General features: G+C 33.2%; 1 protein-coding gene across 1 annotated transcript; it reads left to right on the top strand.

The window, feature by feature from the left end:
- The first annotated feature begins 2432 nt into the window (after positions 1 to 2432).
- On the top strand, positions 2433 to 7641 carry LOC145065646 (Tetratricopeptide repeat (TPR)-like superfamily protein). Its single transcript, XM_079012678.1, has 4 exons — positions 2433 to 3035; positions 3615 to 3767; positions 3836 to 4041; positions 7271 to 7641. The coding sequence occupies exons 1-4, from the start codon at positions 2502 to 2504 to the stop codon at positions 7473 to 7475; spliced, it is 1098 nt and encodes a 365-aa protein (XP_078868804.1). The 5' UTR covers positions 2433 to 2501; the 3' UTR covers positions 7476 to 7641.
- Positions 7642 to 10648: the final 3007 nt, after the last annotated feature.

Genomic DNA, 10648 nt, shown 5'->3' with positions numbered 1-10648 from the left:
AAGCAAGACAATGACACTTAAATACTTATGAATTCACCAGCTTTAAAGCTGATACTCGCTTTCAAAATAACTTGTATTCTCAGGTCATCAGTTAGACAGGTGCGATGGCCAGATTTTTGAGAAGATGGAGCACAGATAGGACTCGCCTTATTTTGATTATTCGTTTTATTGTTGTACATTATGAAAGAACACACATGTATTAAAACTTTACTTTTAATGCAATGGATGATGTTGTTGCTTGTTTACTACTTTACACTGTTATGATACTTCACATGACGTCCTCCACCCCGGAACGTTTCCGCCGTTCTTGGTTTTGGGGTGTGACAATACATATGTATAGAATAACATAATATCTGATCACTTATCTAAGGGATGAATTCTAATTGCTCCAGAGTTTGACAGTCGCATTGGATGACTAACTCTCTGTTAATTGTTTGAAAAAGTATTTGATCTCTTATAGTTGATGACTTGTCCGAGTGAGAGACTATTGGGAATAATGTTCATGGTCATTAACTATTGGTAATCTTTCTAAATAATAACATGGTCCTTTTTGGGTTTCCCTCAAAACACAAATGAGGATTTAAAAGAAATAAACATAAGGATAAACAAGTTTATTAATTTATTATTTTTAATAAATTAATCATAAACTATTTTAGAATCGATTGGGAATTAATTGAATAGTTTTAATTAATTAAAATGGTTGAATATTAACTAATCAATAATTGGTTGATTGAAATATTCTAGAACCCTTAAGGAAATAAGGTTGGACGCAAAACCACTCCATCCCACATCAGATGGAGGTGTATTTTGAATTTGGTCTTTATTCTACATGGGATGGGAGAAAAATCTAATGAAGAGATCCTAGACTATAAATAAGGATCTAGGGATCTCATAATCCTTGCACCTTGGCCTAAAGTTTTTGCTAATTTCTTCCCCTTCTCTCTATTATATGATTTCCAAACCATCTTAGGGTTTGTTGAGATTAATCCATCTCTAAGTTTTCTTCTAGATCTCTCTTTGGATTCATTGGGTGTGATTCCATTATAGGGATTCTAGTTTGGGTCCTATCATCTAAGCAACATGGTTGGATCAATAAGGGATGAAAAAGCTTTAAGAAGGTTCATGAAGATCAAGATCGAGCTGCACAAGAGGTCAGTAATTTTGTCCTTCTTTAGTAGATTTACAATTTTAAAGTAGGTTTCTATAATTAGTAAAACCGATATCCTAGGGTGCATATACATTTAGGTAAATTTTTATTGTTTCCGCTACCTAAATAGATTGTATTGATGCATAGAAAACCCAACACAACAGTCATGTCGCGACCTTCATTTTAAGGTCGCGTAACGACCATCCCCAAGGCCACATCGCGAGACTGACCAATCCATAAACATAAGTATTAATTGAATGATAATGGATGTTACACCATGATATCCAATATGGATAAACATATTAACCGAAAAATCGATCCAAAACCAATTAACCGATATAACTGAACAATAAAACCATGACTAAAAGAGGTGGTGTGATTTCTAATTTTGATTAACCAAATGCATATGGTTTGGTTATGGTTTTCATCTAAAACCGAATCATTCATTGCTTGTTGTTTTGTCTGGTTCAATAATACCGTTTATCCTAGTGAATTTTACGGACCTACTGGACCATAAGCTTCTCAAGCTCAAGCATTTACTTTTTCTAGTTAGAGACCAATGTCTTGGAGCTAACGTTGGATCTACTCAAGGTCCTATCGGTTTAGGTAAATATTTAATGCGTTCCCCGATTAGAGAAGTCATTTTTGGAGGAGAAACTATGTGTTTTTGGGATATGTGTGCTCCTTGGTTAGAACCCCTAAGGGGTCACAAATCGAACCGAACCAATAATATAAATAATTGTTTTAATATAATATAATATTAAATATATGGTATATAATTATATTTGAAATTGAAATTTTAAAGGGCAATTATTTGGAATTAAATGAGATACATAATTTTTATCATATTAATATAGTTATAAACACTCCATCATTCACTTTTTTTATAGCAAATTTCTTTATGTTTTTGATTTTTTATAGCAAAATTATTTTTATTTTTATGTCATTTTCGACCATCATAGTTAGCTAATATTAACTATTAATCATAACCATTAATTGATTAAAACTGTTAACCATAACTAATAGGTTATTAACCGATACCCAATGACTACCGAACTAAACTACCCAATATACATCTCTAAATTATCAAATATGGCAAAACTTGGGATCTTTTGCAAAAGAGTAAACAATCAAGGGTTTAAAAGAGGAATTAATAAAAACCAAGGGAGTTTTTCTGATTTACTCTACTTTTCGAAGTCATTTGGAGGTAAATGTTGCAAAGATGTAAGGACAGAAATGTCTTTTGACATAACCGAAATATCATGACTCACGTTCTCAACCGAATATCCCTGTTCCTACCCCATCTCTCACTTCCATCTCCACCGTTCTCCACTTCATCATCTCCGGTTCCCGCATGGCGGTTCTCGGAAACCTAGCACTGTTGCTGGATGTAACTTCACCTCGAAACACAGTAATCGACCGTAGCAAAGCACGATTACTCCCTTCCGACATATTTTTGAACTTGTTCAAAAAGGATCTGGTAATACCTCCATCTAACCTCTACGCTTCGTTGCCGCCAAAAGGCGGAATCGAGTTCGAGAAAGATCCGACAACAACGCCGCATCGCGGTGTTCGTGGAAGAAAAGCGAATTCCAAGTTTAACGAAGTCGATTATGAGAGTTCTAGCGATGAAGACAACGGGAATGGGTACGGGGATGATGAAGATATCGACGATGAGAGGAAGAAGAGGTTGGCTTGGGAGACGGAGATGAGGATGAGAGTGAAGGAGATTGAAGATATGCGAGAGTTGGAGAAGAAAGCTGAGGAGTTGCAGAGTCGTGACGAGGAAGATGAGGGTGAGCTTGGAGATGAAGGTGATGGTGAAAATGAACGAGAGGAAGAGACAGAGGAAGAGAAGAGGATGAGAGTTCGAAGGGAGCTCGAAAAGGTAAGGTTTCTGCCGACTCCAGATCTCAAAATTCATGCCCCATGATACAGTAGAATATGTTCTTGTTTTGCCTGTGTTCATTATTTGTGGTTATTGTTTCATATTTGACTTTATTTGTTTAAAATCAGAGAACTTGAAGCTCATTATGTTTAAATTTTGACTTGTTTCTGATCCCAAACCACGAAATTCTGTGGCATAAACGGTTGGTAGAGATGATCTAACAAGTTCATAACTACCTTTGAGCAAAAATACAACTTCATTCATTCTTAGAAACCAAAACCTAAAATTTCAACACATAATTGCAACTGATGTCATTAGTAATAGACCTTTATTGATTCCTTTTACTATACCTAGGATCACCAGCAATATGAAAGAAGAATGTAATTGGTGATCCAAATGGATCTTTGCACATTCTGCTTATATGTGGATTTAACTTTAGTCTAAAACATTAACAATTTTGCAGCCAAGTTAGAAAGGTGAATGATTTCCAACGATTTTCAAATAAGTAGGTTTGTGTCTCAATTTATCGATATGGATTCCCATGTTCCAGTAACACAGAATTTCTTGTTATCTTGATAGGTTGCTAAAGAACAAGCAGAAAGGAGGAAAATGGCTGAATTGATGTTTGATTTGGGGCAAAGAGCTTATGGAAAGGGTATGTATGGGCGTTCGATTGAGTTCTTGGAAGGCGCTCTCACAATCATACCAAGGCCCACTTTGTTTGGTGGCGAGGTTGGTATCCATTTTAGGGTTTTGGTTTTGAATGACTTTCTCTATAATGGTTTTTTGGTAATTTTCAGATACAGATATGGCTTGCTATGGCTTATGAAGCTAATAATCGCCATAAAGATTGTATTGATCTTTACAAGAAGTTGGAGAGTAGTCATCCAAGTGTGAGTATTAGACGCCAAGCTAAAGATCTGAGATATATCTTGCAAGCTCCTAAGCTTAAGATATCACAGGAAGAAATGGTTACAATTCCACTTATTGGTTCTAGCTATGACAGGTTAGCTCCTATCAACAACTTTATCTTTGTAGATCTCGTGTGACTGTTACCAAATATCATTTTTACTGGACTGGACAAACTTTCTTGGGCTACTTTTGATAATAATGACAAGAAGGGCATTCACGTCTTTTGCACAGACAAGAGATCAAGAGTGAGAGCGAGCCTCTTTTCCACCTTGTTCTACAAAAAAATAAAAAGTTTTGTCCTATTGACATGATGACATCAGTTCAAGTCCAATGCATAGGTAACACAGAATAACCTATTATGTCTTGTCATGTAGCTAGTTTGTATTTATTAATTCTATGTGACTTTAAAAAAATATAATCCTTTGGATGTGAGTTTTGAAAGTGATGACGTGATAATAAAATTGGCAGAATCAGATGATTGGATTTTATAAAATTGGCTGTGTATTTGAAAATTACCAAAAAAAACCATGTAGCTAGAAAACAGCTCATTTTTCCGCAACTAAAAGGCCCATGTAGCTAGTTTGTATTAATTCTATGCGACTTTAAAAATATAATTCTCATTTGTTTAGGTGTTTGACAGAATCTAATTATTTAATAAACTAATGTAAAATGACCAATAAGGACATTCTTGTGGAAAAACGGAGAGGCTTCTTATGGAATGAGTTGTAAAAATGTCTATAAATAGATTAAAAGGAGAGGCACATTAATAATCTTAAGAGGGTGTTTGGTTTGCGGGATTCCTTATGAAATTGCCGGAAATGGAATTAAGGGGCCGTGATTTAATGGAATTGGAATTCAAATTCAACTCTGGTTTATTCCTGATTCTTGTGTTTGGTTGTAAAAGTGTATGGAATTGAATTCCCTTAAAATTATGAAATACATTACCCTGGGAATTCAACTTTCCCTCTAAATTTATTACAACAACCAATTCGTTTTCTCTCTGCCTCTCTGGTTTCTCGATATTTCAACTTTCAAGTTTTACAACAAATCAAAAATTTGATTTTACGAGTAATATTTTACATCAGAAAAGAATTTATTAAGAGTTAATTTTGCTTCGCCAATATGTATGGTCAACTTTTTGTTATCTGAAATTAATTTTTTTATTTGTGAAAAGTCATCTTAAAATGTTATTTTAAATATTTAAAAAAGTTTTTTCAACATTAAATTAATAAGAACAAATATAAAACATAAAATAATAGAATCTCATTTCATTTCCTTTCTTGTCAATGAAACACAAGAGTGAGTTAAATTTCGTAGGTTGCGTTTAGTTGCGGAAAAATGGCCTTTTTCCGGAAAAATTTTCCAAGAAAAATAAGAATTTGAAAACGCATTTAGATCGTTTATTTTTCTAAATTTTTCATAGAAAATGAAAATTTTCCGTTTTATTAAAATTACAAAGAAGTTGGAAATTTTTGGAAAACCGATAATCATTGTTTTCCACATTTTTCTAATTTCAAATTTTTTCTAAAATATAAACACACCCACTCACACCCCACACACCTCTACCTACCCCCACCTCTACACCCCAACCCACCACCCCCACCCCACCCCCACCCCCACAAATACACACTTACTCCCACCCCATACCCCCACAAACTCACACCCCACCCCCACCCCCACCTCTTGACAGATCCCAAATCCTTTCACAACCTTTTGCTAATCAAACGCCCCCTAAGTTTCATTTCATTACCGCCGTTGGTTGCAAATGACTACTAATTTAATTCCAATTCTCTCTTGTTTCTATAAATGACTACAATACCCTTTCAAAACCATGTTTTATTAATGTTATTTTGGTTTCTTCTTTTCATGATTAAATTTTTTGTACAAGTTTTGTGAACGAGAATCGTGAACAAGAAGTTAATGAATGACAATTCAGTTATTTGTCATTATACACGTTACAAATCGTTTGACAAATTTACAAGCCGAATATACATTCCATTGTCATATTTGGTTAGCTCGAAGGAATGGAATGAATTATTCAAACATGTTGTTTGATATTAATAAATAAACAACTAAGTAAAGTAAAATTTATAAATAAAGCAGAGAATGTTATTTTATAAATATAAGTTATTATTAAATAAAGGTAAATCGTTGCATATAATCATATTTTATTTCGTTCAAAATATATATTACCAATGTTTTGCAAATGGTAAAAAAAGAAAAAGAATGTCTTTGATTAAAAAATAGTTGCACCATAAAAAGAACTAGATACCATGAAATCTAAAAATATAATTGTTATAAAAGGTTTTATTTAAAAAAAATTAATTGAAGTTTAACTTTTCAATTTTTTTTTTCCATTAACCCCTCTCTGATTGCATATAGGGCTGTTAATTGGGTTAACCCGATCGGGTTTCGGGTTAAACGGGTCGGGTTAGTCGGGTTTTTGTAGAAAAAATATTCACCCGAAACCCGACCCTAATAAGGTACGGGTTAGTCGGGTTCGGGTTAATCGGGTTTCGGGTTAGTAGGGTCGGATTAATCGGGTTGAGGTTGAAATGTAAGATGACTTTATGTTGTGTCATTTTAATACATAATCCACATGTATAGGGACTTAAAATGTAAAGTTGGTATACAATATGAATTTTTGGGGTTTCTTTTCCCATATTAGTAATGTAAACAATGAATAAAATTCGTAAAACTGTTACAACACAACCGTACTGCATTAAGAAGAAAGAAAATTTATGTTATTTTATACATCATTATACATAGTAATTTTACTATCTAGTTTGTTTAAATAAGGAATATGTATTAGTGTAAAATCTCATGGGATCTTGAATTCATGTCATTCAACGCAGTAAAAAAGTTTTAGTAATAAATTCTTAATCGGGTTATTCGGGTTGACCCGAAACCCGAATTGTTTTGAAAAAATCAATCTTAAACCCGACCCTAATAATAATTCGGGTTAGTCGGGTTGACCCGAAACCCGAATTGTTTTGAAAAAATCAACCTTAAACCCGACCCTAATAATAATTCGGGTTAGTCGGGTTAACCCGAATAACCCGATTAAGAGTTCTGACCCTATTAAACCCGACCCTAATTACCTTATTCGGGTTTGGGTCGGGTCGGGTTAATCGGGTTTGGGTTTTTTTGACACCCCTAATTGCATGCCAAATGCTACCTAACAAATTTCCATTTTGTTCCAAAACATTCTGCAAACCAAACGCCTGCTCGACTCCTTTATAATCAACTTTTTTTCGTGACCAATATAAAATTGATTACATAAACCCTAAATAATCAAATAATGCGAACATCTATTAATGCAGCTATGCGGTAACATGGACGGATAAAAATAAAGAGAAAGAAGAAAGAAGCAACCGACTGACAAGTAATCAAGTCTCATCGGGCAGAGACTACCTTGGTGACTTTTTGGTATGGCGACCGCCCGGTGATTTGGTAAAAAACCAAGCCTTTTGGGCAGCTCTAGTAGTCTGGGTGGCGCTAGTCGGAGCTGCCCTATATCTCCAGTGATGTATGGAAAATGCATTGTGCATTTTCTTGTTTGAATATAATATTTCTATAGAAGATTTGTAATTCTGTCTTTTTATTGTATATACGAATGAAGAATTGAAATTGTAATTATTCTTGTGTTTATGTAACTTATTTTTATCAATGATAAACAAATGGTTTTTTGTCATTGAGAAATTTCGGTAGAAAGATGCCTTATGTAATTTGTTTTTTTTTTTTTTTTGATTTTCCATTATATGCTGTAAATAGATGTTGGAACTCGTAAATATCTAGTTAATATGAACTATATCAATTGTCATGTAGGAAAACGTTTAGAAAGAGGTGTATATGTAGACAAAAAATAATAATCGGAGGCGACCAAACGAAATACTAAATGTTTTTACTATACAAAAAAAATATGGAGGTGACCAAACTGGTTTTTGCGGAAACACAAATTTTATTAGACAAAATTAATTAGAGGTGAATAGATGGTATTGGCCAAAAGCAAGTTATTTACTTTTATTAGGGATAAGGTTACGATCACTTTTTTGTAGGGGTGGTAAATATGTATCATGGAAAACCAACCAACAACCGAACCAATTATATTGGTAGCCAACATGTATAGTAACCAACATATTTGGCTGGTAGTACCGTACCAATTAATTAATAATGGTACGGTAATGGTACAAGGTTTTAAATGTCACGGTATTACCGTACCAACCAAGTTATTTTTCATATATATATACAATATTGTATATTTTAACTTTAAATGTATTTGACGGTTAAGAGTTAAAGTGTTTTGATATTAGCATTAACGTCTAGTAGCTTTTAAAGATCAAACTCATATTAACATATCCCATTTACTCTATTGTTTAGTTTAAACTCATGGTACAAAATTCTAAAATCTTTTTTGTATGGAATTTCCAATCCAACCATTCAGAAAACGCTTATTTACAAAACCCACATATACCTTTTAAGTGCACAATAACACATAAATCTTAATTTGTAAAATACCCATACATATTGGTACATACCATTACCAACATGTACCAACCGAACTTACTGGTAGCCAGTTAAGTTGGTACCAACTATACTTGGTACGGTGATGGTAAATAAAATTACATACCAATTATAATTGGTATGATACACGGTTTGGAAAAAAAAATACCCGGTACCGTACCAATTCCACCCCTACTTTTTTGTATTGTTTAGGAGAAAAAAAATAGAAGGAGTAATTGTTGAAATTTATTTCATCAAAAAGTTTTTTTTACTTGTTATATTTTTTTAATATAAATACTTTTATGAATTTAAACGGTTTTTCATGTGTTATTATTATTATTATTATTATTATTATTATTATTATTATTATTATTATTATTATTTCAAAAATAAGATCTCTACATCATCCTCCTTTTGAAAATGACTTGTTCTCGAGTCTTTATTGTGAACACGTTTCATCCAGGGTTTCAAAAATACAAACAACTTCTAAACTTTAAAATGAGCATAGATGTAGCAAATTGGAAAACATTCTCGATCAAAAATGTTTCTGGCATACTTATTAATTGCTTTAATTAACGTTTTTTCGAGTAGCCATATGAAGAATATCTTGTTTATAAAAAATATAAACACCTGAAAACTCTTCATGAACATTATTGTCACCTGTTTCCGTAATCACGAACTTTGGAAAAAATATATTTTTTTCAACACCAACTTTTTCAATAGCTTCACCTTCATCTTTAGTGTCATAGATTTGTTCTGCATCACACACGAAATCAATGCCACAAAATGGACAACACTCGTATTCATCCACCTCGTACCAAAAGATTGGTTTAGGTTCATACAAACTTGATATAATCCCATGACTTTGGGAGTCTCGACCTTCAAATCAATGTTCCTCAACAGATCATCACAATATCCTCTTTCATGATAATCTCGTTTTGGTTGAAAAATGATTGACCTCATTGTGACCGTGGTCCTAGACGTTATGTTCCGATTTAATCTCTTCTACCCACGAGTCTTGATTCAACGACTCGAGTTCTTGTATTCGTTGTCGCAAATATTGGATCACAACGTTTTTCGCCCCATTTGCATATCTTGTAGGTCTCTAACATTAACCGCTCCATATCCAAGCCAATAGTTGCGATGGTTGTGGCTACGCGAGGTCTTCTAAGGCCGGTCATCTCAGTTGGGGTCTGATACCAAATGATGTAGAATAAACAAGAATTAGAAATGACCAGACTCAAACGGTAACACAGAACAATCTATGTTCTCTAGAATTTTCGTAAATTCTATTATAAACTTGATTATACCTAAAAAAAAAACTATCAAAACAATAATAAAAATGCCTTATTTATAACTAGTAAAAAAACATGCGCTACGCCACAGATTTGAATGAAACATAAATTCATTATGTGCGGGGAATATCAAATTCATGGCCAATCTTGTTGAAGAAGTACTTTACAAAGTAGATTGCTATAAAGAAAACTATTCGGAAACAAAAGTATTTAGTCATCTAAAGCATTATCCGGAGTAAATATGCTTTTAACAACTTCTTGGTTTCTTGAAAATCCCATAGTCACCATGTTATTAAGATTTGTCTATTACAAAGACACAAACCAATCAATAATAACAAAATGTTAAAAATTGTAATAATAAAGGAAATACTTTTAATGATCAAATTTGTATCAAATGAATAAGGATCCGCAGGGAACAATTAAGTAGCTCATTTGACATTTTTCCATGAATTGCATGCTACAAATACATAAATATAATCACTAAACGATTAAGTAGCTCCTTTGACAGACTAGAAACAATGAAACAGAAATGTATCTTTGATAATAAAACAAATTCAGTAAGTAGATATAGATCAATTGTAACACACTTTCCAATAGATTTCTTATGTACCACAAAGCCACTTCCAGTCCATAAATTTGTACAAAAAATATTACACTCAATTAGGAAACATTAAACAATCGTTTAACAACATTAACTCTGTTAGTTGGGAAGTGTATGTCCTAAAGACACTCCTATTCATTACTCGATGAATCCATTTAAAATGGCACAAGGACCATACCCGCATATCCGCTGTGAAATGTAAACTTAAGAAAAAAAAATGAGACAATTCCCAATTTTGGAATAAAATTGCTAAATGCTAAAGGACACAGTGCTACAAAAAATCATGAGTTGTGATAAAGTTC

The sequence above is a fragment of the Lactuca serriola genome, chromosome 8 (genome assembly GCF_051521515.1).
Source record: "Lactuca serriola cultivar US96UC23 chromosome 8, Lser_US96UC23_V15, whole genome shotgun sequence".
Classification (NCBI taxonomy): domain Eukaryota; kingdom Viridiplantae; phylum Streptophyta; class Magnoliopsida; order Asterales; family Asteraceae; genus Lactuca; species Lactuca serriola.
This window is presented reverse-complemented; position numbering and strand designations above follow the sequence as displayed.